At 47.1% G+C, this 19625-nt stretch overlaps 1 protein-coding gene across 10 annotated transcripts in view; it reads right to left on the reverse strand.

Moving 5' to 3' along the window:
• Greb1 (growth regulating estrogen receptor binding 1) overlaps window positions 1-19625 on the reverse strand; it is a 160576-nt gene that overhangs the window by 32623 nt on the left and 108328 nt on the right. For 8 of the 10 annotated variants that reach the window (XM_029554590.1, XM_017802492.1, XM_017802494.1 and 5 more), the window contains 11 exons: window positions 15774-16124; window positions 14603-14731; window positions 13740-13868; window positions 12757-12954; window positions 11964-12144; window positions 10250-10445; window positions 8790-8926; window positions 4684-5023; window positions 3066-3181; window positions 1831-2027; window positions 1047-1151 (listed from right to left, as the gene is read on the reverse strand). In XM_029554590.1, the coding sequence (XP_029410450.1) occupies window positions 1047-1151; window positions 1831-2027; window positions 3066-3181; window positions 4684-5023; window positions 8790-8926; window positions 10250-10445; window positions 11964-12144; window positions 12757-12954; window positions 13740-13868; window positions 14603-14731; window positions 15774-16124 (2079 nt within the window). The remainder of the gene's footprint in view (window positions 1-1046; window positions 1152-1830; window positions 2028-3065; window positions 3182-4683; window positions 5024-8789; window positions 8927-10249; window positions 10446-11963; window positions 12145-12756; window positions 12955-13739; window positions 13869-14602; window positions 14732-15773; window positions 16125-19625) is intronic. The other 2 variants (XM_017802491.1, XM_017802495.1) reach the window with 2 other exon arrangements.

Genomic DNA, 19625 nt, shown 5'->3' on the forward strand with positions numbered 1-19625 from the left:
ACAGAAAAGATTAAAGATAGCAATATCACATGGTATGTATGTACAAGGATGAATTTATTTTTTGCTTTTAATTATATTTCTTAGTGAGCTTACAAAGTAGTGGGTTTCTATAAGACTTTTTCATATATCCTTAGTTTGGCTAACCCTCCCCTTAGTCCCCTATCCTCCCCCATTCCCCTTATTAGTTTATTTTTCGGAGACAGGGTCTCATGTAGCCCAATCTGGTCTCAAACTTGCTATGTAGCTGAGGATGACTTTGAATTTCTGATCCTCCTGCTTCCACCTCCTGAGTACTAGGATTACCAGTATGTGCTACCATATCCAGTTTATACAGTATTGGGGATTGAATCCAGGGTTTAGTGCATGCTAGGCAAGCACTCTACCAACTGAGCTACATTCCCAGCCCCATAGGTGGATTTGAGAGCAGTGTTCATATTGAATTTCACTTCAATATTCAGATTCGGATTACATTGAGTGTCCAGTTTGATACATGCTTTAAGACAGGTGACACTATCTCCTATACATACGTCTTGGCTGATCTCAGAGACCAAGGACCTCTCAAGGTAGAGCCTTTGTGAGATTTTATTTACATACCCTCCACTTGGGTAAAGAGGTTGAAAGCTCTTGTTATTGTTACTTCTCCCATGAAGTTTCCTGTGTCCACCTCTCTGGTCAAGACTCCCTTGCCTCAGCTCCTGCTCTCCCTAGGCAGTGGCAATCTCAAGTCAATATCCACAAAGGGGGATACCAAAGGAGGTGTCTCCGCATAGCCAGGACTCTGACCCAAGCTTCAGCCAGGGACAGAGCAGTTCTCTCCTACCAGCAGGAAGGAACATCTGTACCCTACAGTCCTGTCCTGTCTTCAAGGTCTCAGATGTGATGTCAAGTTCAATTCTAGGCTACTCTAAGACTCCATCCTCATAAGTCTTTCTTCCTTTCCTAGTCCAACTAGAAGTCTGGGATCAGTAAACAGCCCTGTGTGTGTTTCTTCCCATTTCTGAAGTTGGAGGCAACCCAGTGTGTGATGTTCCCCACTGGGGACTCACCAGATGCTTTGGAGGAACGGGAGGAAGATGCTGAGTCATGGGAGCGGGAGCGCTCCCTCTTCACAGGACTCCTCTTCTCTGAGGTAGAGCCAGCCTCAAAACACCCTGAAAGCAGTGGGATAACCATTCCTCACTGTGGGTTCATGAAGCCATCACTCCTCTCCCATGACTCATTCCTTCATTCACCTATTTTTAGCCCTGTCCCCCACCCCCCACACACACTCAGCCAGACTGAACTCACAAAGAAGTTGAGAAGAGCAACTGAAGAATGGATTGGAACACGCCAGTGAGTATGATCACACCACAGGCAACAGGGAAATGGGAGCATTCAATACCATGGCTGCAAACATGTTTTAAAAGTTAGACGCAGCACAGAGCAGCCTGGTAGGCAGGCTTTGTCATCTAGGACAAGCTGAGGCCAAGAGGGACTGCACTCTTTCCTCACATCATATGAGTAGCAGGCAGAGAGGGTAAGTTTATTTTCACAGAGGGAATAAACAAACAAATCCTATTCCACGAACACTGTAAATAAAGTGTGAACTTGAACCTGAAGACATCTGCTTTCTTCTTATTCTTTAAGATTCTAGATCTTAGAGGAACCCATAGGAATGTCCATCTTCCCATACCACCAAAATTGATGGAGGAGGGAAGAAAAGCAGAATCTGAATCTCATGATGTTGTCACTTGGAGGATGGCTGTTGACACAGACACAAGTGGCTTCCAAACCCCCGAGCACAGGAGGATGTGCAACAAGGACACATGGGTACAGCTAGGCCTCCCTCACCTTCTGTCCCAGCCTCCTCGTCCTCGTCTGTGCTGCTCAGCTTCTCCCCATCACTCTCCAAAGCCTCATTCTTGGTTCCCTTCTCCAAGGGGATATCATCGCTCACAAAATAGGCAGCCAGGCCTAGCTCCTGCTCCAGGGCTGTCCTTACCAGGCAGGAAGAGTTTATCAGTCGAAGGTCACAGTACCTCAGAGACCTGGGGAAAACAGAAGGTATTCACCCACCCTGTGCCTCCCACCAGAAGGCACTCCAGAGGAGTAGCCTTCCTTGTAGACTACAGGGCTCAGACACATGGAGAAGCTTCCTGTGAGCTTTTAGCAACAAACTTAGGCTCATACTGAGTCTCCAGGGCACCTACCAGTGATTTACCCCTTGGTGCATGCAATCAAAACAACTGACTTTCAGGTCAGGCAGAAGTGGAGCTTGAACCCCAGCACCACTGCTTTGCGATGGAAACTTTAACAAGCTGTGAAGCTTCCCTGAACTCTGATTTTTTTTCCCATCTGAACAATAGAACTGAATATTTGTATAGACCAAGTACAATGTTGTAGATTGAATGTATTCACTGAACACTGAATTGTGCATTCCACACTTAGCATGTGCAGGGGCTGGGCTGGAAGCTAAGGATATGACAGCAACAGAGTCAGACTTAATCATTGCTTCAAGGATGTTGGAAGAGGATCAGTGACTTCCTATCCTGTATACAGACTTCCTGTCTGTATACAACCTTGGAACCTCTTGGAGACCCGGAGTAGACATGTGGCTGTGATGGCTCCAGAGAAACACAGCTATGGGGACACCCACTCTTTGTACCCAACAACCTCCTTTATCTGAATAGCATCATCACCCAGTCCCAAAGCTCCTCCTACACAAGCCTTCCAATAGTCTAGGTACCAGTGAAACTGGTCCCACCTCAGAGATGACAGCCACCATCCTACATGGAACTGCCCTCTCTAGCACACAGAGACCCCTAAACCGAATTCAAGAAGCATTTACCCTCAGAGGCTGATGCTGCCACCTGCCACCCCAGCCTCCAGAACTGGAGAAAGCTATCCACACCATAGACACACTCTCGGGGAAACCTGTTCTAAATACACCATCTGTGGTGACTAGGAGTACAAAATTGCACCATTTAGAGTCAGGCAGTCATAACTTAGTCTATCTTCCTCCTCTCCCAAGCTCCTTCAAAGACCCCAGGGGCCCTGAGCTCCAATTCACCATGGCAAGGACTCACCGTGGCAAGGACTCCCCATGAGGGTCCATCCCACTGAAGATTAGGATGCAGGGCAGGCCCTCCAACTCCAAGTAAGTCTGAGGCCTCCACTCTGCATCCTCAATTTTCTGCCACATCTACAGATATGAAAAAGAAGGAAAGCTGCAGAAGTAGGACTTGAACCCCAGTATCTCCACTTCCCAGGGTTAGAAACTTTTACAAGCTGTGCAGCTTCTCTGGGGCTCTGTTTTTTTTTTTCCCATCTGAAAGGGAACTAAGTACATTGTTGGGGATTAAATGTCTGAGGTGGGCAAGATGTCTCAGCTAGTAAAGGTGCGTGCCACCAAGACTGATGACCTGAGTTTGATTCCTGGAATCCATATGATGGAAGGAAAGAATCAACTCTTTCAAGTTGTCTTCTGGTCTCTGCATGTACAATGTGGCATGTATGCACATACATACACAAAATAATAAATAAACGTAAAAAAGATGTACTAACTAGACATTCAATCGTGCAAGTTACTTTTTTTTTTTTTGAGACAGCATCTCCCTGTAGCTCCAGCTGGCCTGGAACTCACTATGTAGACCTAGCTGGCCTTGAACTCATAGAGATCCGCCCACCTCTGCCTCCAAGTGCTGGGATTAAAGGCGTGCACCACCATATCCAGCTGCAAGTTGCATTTAACATGTGTCAGTGGCACTTCCAAATCAGCCTGTCTCCAAAACATCCTCATGTCTATCCACTGATTTTGAGGCCCCTCAAAATTCATCTTTCAAAACAGAGAAAGTGCTTTCTACTGCACACAAGCATGTGGCAAGTCACTGTGACTTGAGTTAGGTGAGAGTATTCTGTTCCTGTGCACCTCAAGCAGCATGAGTGAAGGGTGGCCAATCCTCTGGGAGACAGTGGTCACCCCTTCCTGCCTTCCTGTCTTCTCTTGTGGTGCTGTACCTTTTCTTCACCTCTTCTTCCTATTTGTTCTTTCAAATCATATTTGCCTGTCCACTTTGCATTTTCTGTTACCTGCACTTTTTTATAAATCTTTTTTCAATTTTATGTGTTTGAGTGGTTTGCCTGAATGTATGCAAGTACACCATGCATGAGCACCCCCAGAGGCCAGAAGAGGGCGCTACATTCCCTGGAGCTGGAGTTACAGACAGTCGTGAGCCACCATCTGAGTGATAGAAGCTGAATATAGAACCTCCGGAAGAGCAGTAAGTGCTCTTATCCACTGAATTATCTTTGAAAGCCAGCTGTACAGTGAAAGCCTGTGAAAGGTCAGACACTGTTCTAGGCTTTAGGGAACCAAGATCTGCTCCTCCTCCACCATCTGAGCAGTAATAGAGATTCCCAAGTGTGGAAGTGGCTTCCTGAAAAGAGAAAAGAAACTGAGCTAAATTCTGCAGGCATAAGTATCAGTCAGCAAAGGAGAAAGGCACACTAGGAAATAAAAAACATGCTGTAAACCAGAGGACTAAGACTATAGGCCATGTTGGGGGGGACACCAGGATGCCTGAGGGCAAAAGCTGGGGAAACAGCTGAGGAGGTGGAAGGGTGGCCGAGTCTTGGGGGGCCTGCTGCTACCACCCCTTCTGGTGTCTCTTGGTGACTTCCTCAGTCCCTGAGCACAGCACCCACCTTGAGCTGCTTCACAAAGTGCTTGCCCACAGTGATGCCTGAGCTGGGGTTGCCCAGAATGATCTCAAAGTGCTCCTCCAGGGCCAATCGCGCCCGCACATGTGCCAGCCTCTCATAAGCTACCGCTGCCAGGGGCGAACAAGGCACCCGCAGCAGAACCATGAGCCCATGGCCGCAGGGGCACTGCTTTGGGGAGTTGAGTAGATTCTGTGTGATCTCCAGTGTTTCCACCGATGTGTGGTTCTTCATCTGCGGGAGGCCGCTCACAGCCATCATGGCAGCGGCATAGTGCTGTACAAGAACAAAGGTCCTGATCACCGCGCTGTGCAGGCGGGGGAACCTGCAACAAACACAAAGAGACCATGCCCATGACCCCGGGCTGGCCACAGTTGTCAGCCTACAAGAAAACTTGGCCTTGGCGCTGCGGGAGGCCACCCAAGACACAGGCAACCTCCCCAGTTACAGCCAAGGTATAAACCTGTGGGAGCTGGTTGTTGGGAACCTTGGAAACCAAAGTACAAACTTCTATGCTTATCTTAACTAGGAGACAAAAGTATCAGGTTGTTGTTGCTGTTTCTTGTGGTTTTTTTCCAGCACTGCGTGGTTTGTACCTGCTGACTACATGAAATACATGTCTACCTAGTCTGCCATTAGCTTAGTGTTAGTTCCCACTCCCCCACATACCCTGATCCCACAAGGCAGGTGGGATGGTTAATCATTCTTGGCTAGATTTACATCACCATGGAAACACTTCTGGGGGCGTCTATGAGGATGTTTTCAGAGAGGTTCAAGCGATAAGACTCATCTTGAATGTGAGACCCAGCATCTATCTCTCTGTGCTTCCTGACTGTGGACACAATGTGACCAGCTGCCAGGTTCCCACTAGAAACAGGAGAACTACCAACAATCAATAAGCAAATGTAGCCAGGTGTGGTGGCACATGTCTTTAATCCCAGCACTTGGGAGGCAGAGGCAGGTGGATCTCTGTGAGTTCAAGGACAGCCTGGTCTACATAGTAAGTTCCAGACCAGCTGGTGCTACAGAAGACCCTGTCTCAAAAAAGACCAAAAACTAAACTAATTTTAAAAAAACAAAACAAAACAAGACAAACAAAACAGAACAAAAAAGGAAATGCAGCTTCCAAGGCCCTAAGGTTCGGGGACCATCCTAAAGGCAGTACTGGAGTCATTTTTATTACAGTGAGCTCTTAGAGACATAGCCAGATGTCTAATTTGACAGATGAATTATACACAAGAATATATGCAGTCAAGCCAAGAATCCCTTCAGAAACTGTGGTCACCACACTGTCCCCACACACCAGTGACTATTCCCATGACTGCATGCATGACTCTGACTTGTCAGAAACAGACCTGGGAGCTGGGGAAATGGCTCATGTAGTAAAGTGCTTGCTGTACAAACATAAGGACCCAAGTTCAAATCCCAGCATTCATATAAAGGCCAGATGCAGTAGCACTCACATGTGTGATCTCAGCACTCCTATGGGGAGATGGGAGGGAGGGGCAGGAGAACCCCTGGAAGCTCACAGACCAGCACACTCAGTAGAAAAATAAACAAGAGACTCTGAAACAAGGTGGAAGACCAACGTCCAAAGTTGTTCTCTGACAACCACATATGTGCATGACACATACATACCTAAAGTGACTCACATTAAAGTGTACACACTGTAAATATACATAGGGATTAAAAAAGAAAGAAAGAGCCAGGTGTGGTGGTGCACGCCTTTAATCCCAGCACTCAGGAGGCTGAGGTGGGCGATCTCTATGAGATAGAGGCCAGACTGGTCTATATTAGCAAGTTCCAGACCAGCTGTGGCTACAAGAAAACCCTATCTCAAAACAACAACAAGACAACAGGAAACATGTAAGCACTGCTGGAAAAAGCTAGAGATCACTGTGTTTCCCAAGAGAAATCAATTGATGTCAAGTTTATACATGACGTTCTTGTGAATTCTAGCTGAACAAGTCCCCAGAAACCCAGCACTTGGGAAGCAAAGGCAAGTGGATCTGCCACCATGTGTATCCCATCAGGGCGGCCAGCTTGCCTTGCTACCACCTCTGCCAGCACTCCTCCCACCCATGACATTACCCATGCCTTCTTGCCCAGTCCCTACTCCTCTTCATAGTTCAGTACTTGACTGAGGTTGTAAACAGTGGAGGGCTGGTCTGGAAAACGGGCTATTGTAGCCTCAGAAAGGTATAATTGGCCCTGGAATTCTGGCATGAAGGGTACTTGGTGGTCCAAGGATTGTTTTGCTCTGACCCTGGTACCTTAGCCAAATGGCACTCAAAAAAAAAATAATAATAATAATAATAATAATACTGTAGAAATAAGTTCTGCTCAAAGAACAGGCAGCGATCTGCTTCCAGTCAAAGTGCAATAACAGGGATCAGCTTTGTCTCCCACCAGAAGTAAATGAATAAAGCAACGTGCTTCAAGGTCAGGGACATTGAACAGCAAGAGTGGTCCTGAACCCTGTGACACAAATAAGGTGAGCTCCCACCTTCCTCCTGGAAAGAGTTTCTGTGATGTGCTCAGGAAGGGGGAACCAGGCAAAGCTCAGTGGTCCCCTCAAATTGAGCAGAGGTCTTGGAGTCCAGGGAAACCAAGGCAGCTTGAGATGACAGGGTGAAGTATCCAGGAGAAAGCTTCATGGACAGAGCACCAGAGAGCCAGAGGAGGAGCAGGGACTGGGCCATACAAGTAAGGAAAGACTTCTTTTCCTCAGGCCAATGAAAGACTTCTTTTAAAAAATTAGTGTATAGGGAGGTATATGTGTGTACATTTTCACACCTAGGCCAAGGAAAGACTTATTTTAAAAAGTTAGTGTATAGGAAGATATATGTATATACATTTTCATATGAGTGTGTGCACATGTGCATACAGAGGCATGTGCATATGTGTGCACATGTGTGGGTATGTATATAGAGGCCAGAAGTCAACCTTGGGAGTCATTTACTCTCCAAGCTCCCACTGAAACTGGAGCTCACCAATTAGCTAGACTGGCTAGCCAGTGAGTCTCAGAGATCACCTGCCTCTACATTGCTGGGGTTACAGATGCATGCTGCCACATCTGGCTTTTACACTGAGTGCTGGAGATCCTAACTTGGGCCTTCATGCTTGCACAGCAAGCCCTTTACTGACTGAGTTATCTCATCAGTCCTGGAAAGGCTCTTATTGGATTAGAACAGATTAGAAGGAGCAATACCTCAAAGTCACATGTGTTTGGGAATAGTTACCTTCCCCACACCCTATGTGGAAGACCCAAGTGTCCTGGAACATTGTAGAGAACTTACTAAGAGGGCTTTGCCTTAGTTATGGCAAAGGTAGCTAGCACTAGATTAAATACTATCCTATTGCTGCCCAGGAAAACTGAAAAATAAGACCTGAAAGGATTTAACTGTTTCTAAACAACTTGATTGCATCCAAGTATAAAACTCAAAAGGAATAAAACATATCTAACACTCAACAAGGTAAAATTTACAATGTCCCAGAGCAATAGCAGGATACAAGTATTACCGACCCAATGTGAGTCAAATGTAGAAGAAATAAACTCAGTCCCTTTGATGTAGGGACTAAGTCACCCAGGGTGGAAAGAGGCAAACTCCCTTCCAGGAATTCCCTGGCCCAAATGTTCAGCCCTTGTACTGGTTAGTTTTTGTCAACTTAACACAAACTAGAGTCACCTGGGAAGACAGACTCTCAATTGAGAAATTTCTTCCATCAGACTGCCTTGTGGGCATGTCTGTAGAACATTTTCTTGATTACTAATTGATGTAGGAGGGCCCAGCCCACTGTGGATGGTGCCATCCCTGGGTAGGTGGGCCTGGGCTATAGAAGTAGCTGAGCAAGCCAGGGGAGGCAAGGCACTAAGCAGCATTCCTCCACGGTTTCTGCCTCAAATTCCTGCCTTAGCTTTCTTCAATGATGGACTGTGACCTGGAGGTGTAAGATGAAATAAACCCTTTCTTCCCCAGGTTGCTTTTGGTCAATATTTTATCACAGCAACACAGAAACCAAACTAGACAGACCTCCACTCACACTTGAGCTACTGAGTACTTCTAGTAACTTTGAAAAGAAATGTGTACCTTTTTCCTAATGCAGTGACCATGGCCTCAAAGGAGCTATCATATCTGAGCAAGGGGAGGCTGTGTCCTGACAAGGTGGAGTCAATAAATTCGGCCAGCCCAAAGTACTTCTTATTTTCATGATACAAGTCCACTCCCTAAAACAGAGAATATCAGTCATTCAAAGGTCACATTTGCAGGGAAGGTTGGGGATTCACAGGCCAGGCCTGTGGACAGCCCTAATGGGCAGCTTAATCTAAGCACTGCTGCCCCCATGGTTCCATGAGTGGTACTTTATAAACTCAATTCTGCAGGCCTAGAGCAAGGAGAAGAGTACTTCAAGGATACTGTGTTCCCACCAGTCAAGTTTCCCAATCATTTGGTTTTAATACCTTCACCAGAGGAGGAAAAAAAAATCAGTCTTATTTTTTCTTCTTACTCTTCTTTGTTAAAAATGTTTCTTTTCACAATGTTAAGATGGTTTTAGGAATTAAACGAATCAAATATATTGCATTCAGTTGCTATTAAAAACAATAGAAAAAAATCATCCAAAATTCTTCCCAAAGTAACATGGAAACTCCTCGGACTTGACAGCCTAACAAAGTTGGAAGAGGTTGCTCAAAATACAAAGGTGTGAGTTCTATTCTCAAACAGCAGAATGATTAAGTGTCAGGGCCAGAAAGCCAGTATAGGACCCTACAGTGGTCCTATACAAGTGGCCCAACCCCTCCTTCTTATTCTCACCATTTGCAATTCAGAAACTCTCTTTGAGAGCCCCTTTACATGAGCTCATGAGTATAAAGCTCTTAAAGTGGGGACCATGCAAAGTGCCATCGAAACACTGACCCTGACACCATGGGACAGAAATCAAACATCCATATCCTTGGGAGTTCTTCAGGTGATTTAAGCACTCTGAAGAAGTCCAGAGTTCTATGTTACTTATTCCCTGAGTAATTAGCTAAAATCTAACCACGCAGAATTTTCAAGTTACCAGAACTGTTTTGGGCTTCTACATCATAAAATGATGACAAGCCAAAACAAGCCTCCAAGGGAAGAGGGGTAGGTTCAATTTGAACCTGGCTGATTATGGATGTGGGAGTAGGAAGCAGGGACATGCTAGCTACACAGAGCCACTTTGTGTGAAGCCCAAACCTCCACTGTCTCCAAGGACCCCATTTTCAATGTCTTTATCCAATGCCATAAGAACATATGCTCAGAATGCTGCTCAAAGGCTCAGTCACCTGAGAAGATGTCAAACCAACTGTATACCAAGTTACACCTTCAAGATGGGTCAGCCCACTGATAGACTTCGGGAACGTGTCTCCAAAAAGCCAAGCAGGATTTAAATCTGACCCTAGGTCAAACCAAGATCCAAGGAGGTGGAGCTCTGCCATCCCCAACTACATTGACCAAGACTTTTGCTAAACTCAGTGCCTCCAGACTTAAGCGTGTTGGCTATACCAGGGTGGGGCAGCACTCACATTACTGTAGGAGATGGGCCAGTGGATCTCGTTGTAGGGGCTGATGAGGGTGTGCTGTGTCTGCAGTGCATACGGGAACGAGGTCACATGAAGGGTCACAATGTTGGGCGCCTCCTTCACTTCCCTGCAGTTGAGCAGTCTGTCCACCAATCCCACAGATGGGTCACTTTGAGAGTAGATGTTATGAACAGCACTGCTGAAGGTGGACAACAGAATATGTTAAATAGCATTAGTAATGCTGCTTTATAATTTTATAAAGATAAGGCAGCTAAATAAAGTTATAACCAGCTCCCAGCTTAGCCTACAGTGAAGTTTATGCTCTGTTCATGACTAGGAAAAGAAAAGTGATTGCGCTTCAGGCACCTGTAAGGGACTCTCTTGGTACTCAGCACTCGTGGAAAAATTGACTAGTGGGACAAGAACTTTAGTGGATTTCTCAGAAGATATATAGTCTGTCTACCCCGGAATAGGCACTCACGCTCAATCTAATTGTGTGCAAAAAGGTGACAGGGTTGTGAGTGAGGAAGGAAAAGATTCAAGGACCAGATGAGTTTTCTAATAACCTTCTGATTTGGCAGGGAATGTAGGTCAGTTGGCAGAGCGCTTGCCTAGCATGTACTAAAGCCCTGGGTTAGACCCATAGCACCATATACAACTAGATATGATGGCTGTGACCCTGACACTTGGGGGATAGAGGCAGAAAGATCAGAAGTTCAAGATTAATCTTGGCCAAACAGTGAGTTCAAGGCCAGTCTAAGGGTATATGAGACTAGGTCCTGACTCAAACAAATAAACGAAAACCCTACAAAATAAAGTCTCCCTGACTTGAGGTGTTCCAAAGAGAATATAACAGGGCAAACTCTGCCTGAATTTAGAAGGCAACATTAAAGGAATGGGAGGTGTTTTGGACAAGGGGTCTTAGAAATCAGGCCTAGCTCAGTCTTTCTCTGACAGAGAATGGCCTCAGTACTCTCTAAATCTAAGGAGACAGAAAAACCAGTACTTCATCTTCCAGGAGGCAGGAAATTACTCTGAAAAATATCTCCCAAATGAAAATTCACAGAACAGCATCTGTCACTTCAGGATGTTCAAAGTCCCTAAATTCCCAGAAAGACCCTGGATTGTAATCCCTTTAGGCCCAGACCAGCCCTACATAGCTCCAATCCGTGGGAATCAAAACATTGCTCTGTGACCCGGTCCAGGAACTTCCTTCCTCCTTCACCTACATCAGAGACAACATCTAGCTGTATAACCCCAAAGCCAGCCCCTTAGAGGTGAATGGCTCCCAAGAGTCTCCTCAATGACCAACTAGATTATTCATCTAGTGACATTATTTCAATTAAGTAAAATCACCTGCCCTTCAGAAAAGATAAAGGTTCAAAGTAGGATTGAGCTGTGTCAGGGAGGACTCAGGGAAAGCCTCACCCAGCATACACTAGTATGGTTGCTGAGCCCCTGACTGCAATTCAGGAACTGTGGCTCGAGGCCGGCTCTGCCACTAACACCTCTGACACAGCCCCTGAGTCTGCCCAATGTTCCCTTCTGAAGCCCTTAACCTATTGCACTGGGGAATCTTTGAGATGACACTGAGTTCTAAGATACTGAAAACCACCCCACTCCCTGCTTACAAACAGCAAGCCCCAGCACTCACTCAAGACTTGTGCCCTCAGCCCCAAGAAGGAACATGACACTGTCACAGACCAGGAGGTCTAACCTCACTAGATCCCAGTGGGCGTGGTCATGGATGAGGATAAAAAGCGTATGAGGGTTCTGGAAGGAGTTTTGCAGAAAGGCCTTAAATCTTGCCTGGGCCTCCACGTCTAGCTTCAGAACATGCTGCTCCACCCTCTGCTTGGTCACAGGTTCTTTCTCCAGGCCCAGTTCCAGCAGAACCCCTGTAACACATCAGAACACCTCAGGAGCTACAACATTGTCCCTGGGTTCATTCAGCACAGACACCTGGGGCCAGCCTCTGAGGCCTGCCTCAAGGGTGACAGCACAGCTGTAGGAATGGAGGCAGCAGAGATGTGTAGGCAAGAAACTATCTCCAAACTCTTCTGCCCAGAGAGCTGGGAGGAGCTGTGACTATAGGCACAGTGACCCACCCAGGGGTACCAGCCAAGCAAGCTCCTAGCTTACCCAAATGGGTAAGACTAAAGGGAAGGGAAAGGCCCCAGCTCCCAGCAAAACAGTCTCAGGTTCAAGCCACAGCCCCTACACCATGCCACTGAAGAGATAAAACATGCTACGGAAATGCCAGTTACCAGCAGCCAGCCACTGAACTTAGAGAAAAATAACACAAAGTCAACTATTGGGTCTACCTTTGACAGGTGCTAGAATCTTGAACAAGTCACTGTCTTTGAACATGTTTTGTGGCTTATATGTGGGGGACAATAATACTCGCTCCAACTGTGCTCAGCAGAGTCACAACAACATCTACATGTGAAGGTAAGTAGATCAAAGCTCCTTCCCACAGGCCTCCTAACTCTTCCCAGAAAGGCCCCTACCTGAATGCCAGACATGGAACACAGTCTGCTGGTAGGTCACTTCTGACGGTGGTATGCAAATTAGAAAGTCCACCTTCTCAAAGGATCCCAAGTCCAGATTTTGGGTGCTGGAATCTGCGATTGAGCACACGTGGGAGAGGAGCTTCTGTGCCACTGCCAGCTGGAAGGGCCGGACGCCCCGCGGCTCCAGATGGTAACCTGTAGCCAGAGCCCCAGAGGGATCCTGGATGAGCGCATCAGGCAGCTACAGCCCTCAGCTAGAGAACCAGAGTGAGCCCCAGGGCATGGGGAGGCCTAGGCGCACAAAGCCATGCGGAACAGGGATGCGGTCATATCCAAGAGCATGCTCTCAGCCAGCACTGGGGCAGCCTCTAACATGTCCTCCTTCCTTTGATAATCAAGTCTGAACAAAACACTCAGGAAACAAAAGAGAAGCAGTGATGTACTGGGGCAAAAAAGGAGAGGGCATTGACACTAGACTTGGGAAGGGGTACCACATTCCCTGCAAAGGAAAGAAATGATCACAGTGCCTCAGAACTTCATCTGAATAAACAATTTCAACAATTCATTGGAAAAAAAAAAAAAAGCACTAAGATGTACCCTCCCAATATGTGGCTATGCCAGGATAAAAGGAGGAACTTACATCAAAACACCAGATTTTAAAGCAGTCATTAGGTCTATTTCAAGGCTAAAGAGATGGCTGCCTTCTAGATATACCTCAGAAGTGTTCCATCCTCAAAGGCTCTGGACAAATGTCCCCTCAGCAATCCAAACCCAGCACTGCCAGTTTCCCGGTTTCCCCATCTCTTGCTGGGCACACTTGTGCCCACTCACTCCGCCACTAATTGTCCATACCTGTGCACACTCCTGCCATCACTCACTGCACACATGTACACACTCCTTCCATCACGCACTGTGCATACCTGTGTCCTCTTCCCTTCACCCTCGATTATTTACTATGTACACCTGTGCCCGCCACTCACTTGCGCACACAGGGACCCCACCGGCATCCAGCATGGCTGTTTTCTTGATAGAGGAAGCAGTGAGTGAGGAAGAAACGTGGCCTTGATTTTCCTGGTGAAATTTGTCCAGCAAAATGTCAATGTCACCCTCTGCTCAAAACAGAAAGAATAGAAGTGGGTTTTGTATCTCAGAGAAATCCAGAAAACCTCTCTGGACCAGCTACTGTGTCTGGTCCTGGCCTGAAACAAAGGGTGAAGAAGGCCTGGCCTCCCTGAGCAGGAGGTATGCTCACAAAGTGAGTCATACCATAGCCAGTAGGTGATGGGACAGAGTGGGAATGGGGAACTAAATAATGTGGGGGCTGAGTCCTCCCAGGGAAGGGTCGGTCCATAGAGCTTTCTAGGAGGGTGTGAAATGAGTCCTGAGTGACTAGGAGCCAGGCTGGACGGTGGGGGGAGTACAGAGGATGGGACTCTCCAGGGAGAGGTCTTGGGCAATTAGGGCTCAAGTGGTTGAATCAGCCACTGGACTGGAGAGAAAAGGACACTAAAGACAGGAAAAGCCAGACACAGTAGCTTGCCCCTATGATCCCATCACTTGAGAGGTTGAGACAGGACTGCTGTAAGTTTGAGGCCAGTCTCTCAAAAAGAGCGACAGAGACAGACAGACAGAAAGCACAAAGGCCCCCTCCCCTCAGGAACTCTACTGCCAGAGCAGAAAGACAGACAGAAAGCACTGCAACATACAGGAGACAGAGGAAATGTCAGTATACACAATGGTGGACTAAGCAGAGAAGTTTGGCCCAGGCACAAGGGGATCCCAACAACCTCCCTCTGCACTTCTTTTCAACACAAGCATTTGCACCTGCCTCCCACAAGCCTACCTGGACAGAGGCTGCTAAAAAAGGCCCCCAGGGAATCCACTTTGCCAGTGACCAGCTCATAATGAACTTCTCTCTGGTATTCCATGGGGCTAAGGAGGCTCTCGGAGAGAATACGGGCTTGGTATTTCCCTGAAAGGTAAACAGTGACTGTCGCTGGGTCCTTGGCCTGCAATCAGTATGAGCTCTCTGGTGACAGGGTCCACACCTAACCTCTAGATCCACCCCAAGCCCCAAACCAAATCTGACAAACGATTCAAAGGCTTGCAAAATCCAAACCAAGGGGGAAAAAATATAAGGGACTGAAAAGGGCAAGATCACTTACAGAAAACCCTTGGGCCTGACCTTGAATCTCACTATGTGACACAGGTTCCCTCACCTTTCAGACCCACCATCCTCATCTATCCCAGGGGCTAACAGCAGTGTCAGTCTCATAGGACACAAGAAAACGTGCCAGATACACTGCCGTGGCATTGAGTTTTTTAATGAAGGTGGGCCTCAAATTCTGGTATAGAATTAATAAAGAACAGTGAACGTAGTTAGGATCAAAAAATGGTAAAAAGCCACTGAAACACTGCATAAAAACAATTTGAACTTTTAACAAAAGAGGGATATAATAACTTCATGTTGAAAAATATACAACACCTGTGAACACTTAACTAGCCCCCAAAGCCTGTGCATCTGTTGTATGCCTCACCAAAAAAAAAAAAAAAAGCCTTCTAACATAGCATCCTCAGTCCCAGCCCCTGGAGCAACACCTGTACCTGGTGGGTTTTCAGTGATGGCTTTAGTACTTAATGCATCAAGTAGGTCACTGTTTCTTAGCTCAGTCTGATCCTTAAATAGACTGGGGACCAGAGTGGAGGTGTGAGTAATCGTCCTAGTGCCAGGTGCTTGGTGGAGCCAGGGTTTGCAACCAAGGCAATCCAGTCTCCAAAGTTGGGCCTATTATCTCCAGGGACCAAATGGACACAGCTCGGTCACTGATGGCTGTAATATAATTGGAACTATGCATGCTATCCAGGGCTCAGCAGCCCTGGATAGGCACTGACAGGCACTGACAACACTTGCAACCCAAAGCCCCCAAGACCAAAGAAGGGGACCCGCCAAGGGGAGAGACTGGGAAATCAACAATGTTGCTTTCCCATTGGGCCAGGGGGTGTGGGGGGCTCACCGGTGACAGCAATGCAGGAGTCAATGGCAGCATTCCGGCAGGCACAGATGATGACCACATAGTTGGTTTTGGCGAGCTTACCCTCGATGAGCAGCCGGAACATCTCAGAGAGGCCCTCAGCCAGAGAGTAGGCACACTCAATGACATGCACACTGTCATTGCAAGAGCTTGCAGCTAGGCCAGCCAGCCAGGGCAGCTGTGCAGAGGTCACAGGTGCTGCAGTGCTGGGGGCAGGTGGGAAGGGTTGCGGAGGTGCCTGCTGGTACTGCCTGATCTCAGTCAGGTGTGACTCGCGCCAGGAGCGAAGCAAGATCTGCTCCAGGTCCTCCATCAGTGGCACCTGATCTGCAGCTGCAACACACGGTGGCAGGGAGAAGTCAGCACCTGCTCAGCAGGTGCAAGGGCAGGTTGCCACTGACGCTGTGGGCATCTGGGAACAAGTGTGCACATTTAGAATCATGCATCCTGAATTGGTGACATAAAGCAGTCACCAGCACTTGGAGAATGGGGACATGAAGCAGTCACAATCTCATCATCCTAAAAGAGCACCAAAGAACACATTCTATCTATGGTAAGGATCATGGACATTTATCTTTGAGTCTTCTTCCATTAATCATCACCCTATAATCATGTTTCCATGCCATATGTTATAGTGTTCCTAAGTAGCACTATTGGTGGTATAAATGATGCTTGTATGAAGGCACCACTTGTTTATCATCATCTGCATTGTGGATCCATTTCTTCTGAAACTTTTTTGTAAGTACTTCTGAGATACAAGACTTTAGGTACACCACATTATTTCCTTGGCCTGAATTCTCAAAGGGGTTTATAGAGCCACTGTCTCATCAGCTTGCTTCCAAAGGTCTCCTGTGTCAGCTGAGGCCAACAGGATACGTGTGACAATACTGATCCAGCACCCTCAGCTTTACTGAGTACCATCTCTTGGGTACTAAGAAAAATAAGACTTGTTTGACTGTTTGTGAGATCTCTTCATAGACTAGTGAGATAAAGTACTAGAGGAGAGAGTACCAGCCTTTGACTTAGAAGACATCCTCCAAACCAGTTCTCTCCACACAAGCTGTGACACCCTAGCTTCTCTACACCCTAGATGCATGAGTCCCAGGACAGCTGTGAATACAGCTCAACACAAAGATCATAAACTTACCTAAAACACTATGAATTTGTTTGCAATTTTAAAAACTGGATTGTACAGTTCTCAAGAGAGAATTTTGTAGGTGACAATGTTGTTTTGCAATGTCAAAAGGTTTGATAAGCCTTTTACGGCTTCCTGATGGGTAAAAGGCAGCTTGTACCAGCAGCTCAGGGCTGTGCCAGAGTTCAATTAGATGGGCTCATAGCTTCATGTTTTTTCTATTTATTTATTGTGGGTCTATACATGCCATAGCACAGCTGTGGAGGCCAATAAAGACAACTTGTGGCAGTCAGTTCTCTCCTTCCACCATGTGGATTCCAGGAATCAAACTCCGGTCTTCAGTCTTGGTAGCAATCACCTTTACAAACAGAGCCAGCTCACCAACCCATCATCTTAATTTTTATTACTTTTTATTGTAACCAGCTATTTGAAATAGGTAATCAAATTAGAATTGGATTAGATTAGCTATTCTATCTCTTGTCTTGAAGAACTTTCCTGAGTCCACATCTCTCTCTAGACTCATCACCTCCCAGCAGAGGGTAGACGGGCCACACTCTGTGATTTCTTCCCTTGCCTCCATTCTCTTGAACCCTGTGTCATATTTTCATCTGTCTTCTTCCTATATCCTTCCCCAAGGTGACCAGCCTTCCACGTGACCAGCCCCACAGTCAGTCACCAGTGTCCCGCCAGTCCACTCCTAGCTATACTTACAGCGCTCAGCCTTTAGCCATGAAACACTTTCCTTCAACGGCTTCTGAAGCCATTGATCCATTTCCCCAACACACCCTCGTCAAGTTGCCCCTGCAGACACTACTGCACAGGTCCCTCGGAGTATGCAGCCTAACCTGAGATGCTCAAGTAAGCCCTGCAGGTCACAATGTGCTCCTGGAGCAACAGCACTCTAAAGACTACAGGAACTGGATAGAGGCTGAGGGGCCTGGCTGTGGGGAGTTGCTTTAGATATGATGGCAAGGCCTCTCTAGGAGATGAAATGTGGGATAGAACTCAAATGACATGAAGGGGCAAGGCAAAAGGATGCCTTAGGTAAGAGCATTTCACAGAGAAGTACTAGTCCAGTATGCCCCAGTGGGCCAACACTGCTCGGGAGGCAGCAGGCCAGGGCAGAGTGAGCAGATGGGAGCAGGAGGTAGGCAGGCACCAGGCCTGGGAACCGATGTCGATTGAGCAGGACAGGAAATTGCCAGCAAGCTTCAAGGAGGGAGATGTGGTCAGGTCCACAGTTTCCATGGACACAAAGGGCAAGAGGCAAGAGAGGTCTGTGAGGGAGACTGAATCCTGGATGAAGCTGTGCCAATCAATGGATCCCATGTGAGTTGTGGGAAAGGGCCTCAGAAAGCTGTGACACTATGTCTACCAGAGCCTTGACCAGCCTTCTGTCCTGAGCCTCCTCCGCCTTATTCACTGGGCCTCTGAATATTAGGTTAATCAGGGACCAAGACTGAATTCTGCTCTGTCTACAAGTGACTTCTCCCAGGGGGTTCATAGCTAAGCTCAAAACTTCACACAGAGTATCCTTAAGCCCAGGGGGTCATAGTTGAGCTTGAACCCTTCACATAGATCATCCTCAGGCCCACATTTCCTAAATGTATACCTTTAGCCTCAGCCTCCATGGGACTCAAGAACTTTCCTCAGGGAAGACTGTTGGGGGACCCTGCTGCTAAGGTTGCAGTCCACCATGTCTGGATAGCTCTAAGGAGCTTGGCGCTATATGGAGGACTTCCCTTTCTCAGTGGGGGCTTCCTGCTTTCTGCCTGACCTTATCTGGAAAGTGCCTCCAAGCACGGATGCCTGGCCTTATTTGGAACATGAACTTTGGCATAGTTACCTGCAATAAAACTGCCTCCAGGTTTTTTCTATAGATAATTAGGCATTGCCCTATAGCCAGATGATAGGATCCCCCTACCACATGTAAATAAAGTATACTATGAGCATCTATCATGTAAAACTTTGGCTGCCGCCTCCACCCTATATTTTTCCCTGACCCCCACTGAATAAACGAGCTGTATCACTGAAACTGACTCCCGGAAGGTCTTTTCTGTCATGCTCACTGGCCATCCTGACCCCATTCATCGCTTCTGTTCCCTTTGTTCTCATGGGTCTGTGGCCAATGGCCCATGAGGGGAAGAAGAGACCCACAGAAGATGGTCTTAAGGAAATGAAGTTACCAACATATTTCTCACTTATTCCACCACTCACATGTTACCAGTCAAAGTCCAGGTGCCCTCACCTCCCTCAGTGAACACCTGACTACCTGAAACATCAGCAATGCCTGCCCTCACTCTGGGTACCCTACTTGGTCAAAGACACGGTCCATTTTCGCTATGATAGGCCCAGCCCTGCCATGCATCAGCCAGCCCCCATGGCAGCAAGGAGGTAAAAAATGAAGATCTGACCATATCTACCATGATTGGTGACTTCTAAACCTATCCAAACTCCCAACCTCAGTTAGGTTCTGCCCCTCTCCAAGCCTTACCTCTCAGCCACACCCTCTATTTCTTTTTTTAATTTTATTTATTTTTTATGTGTATGCATATATTGCCTGCGTGTAAGTAAGTGCACCCGAGTCCTGCAATGCCCATGGAGGTCAGAAGAGGCTGTCAGATCCCTTGGAACTGGAGTTACGGACAGTTGTTAGCTGCCATGTGGGTGCTGGGATTCAAACTCGGGTCTTCTGCAAG

This window comes from Nannospalax galili, unplaced genomic scaffold, assembly GCF_000622305.1.
Source record: "Nannospalax galili isolate Female #2095 unplaced genomic scaffold, S.galili_v1.0 scaffold100, whole genome shotgun sequence".
In the NCBI taxonomy this organism is placed as follows: domain Eukaryota; kingdom Metazoa; phylum Chordata; class Mammalia; order Rodentia; family Spalacidae; genus Nannospalax; species Nannospalax galili.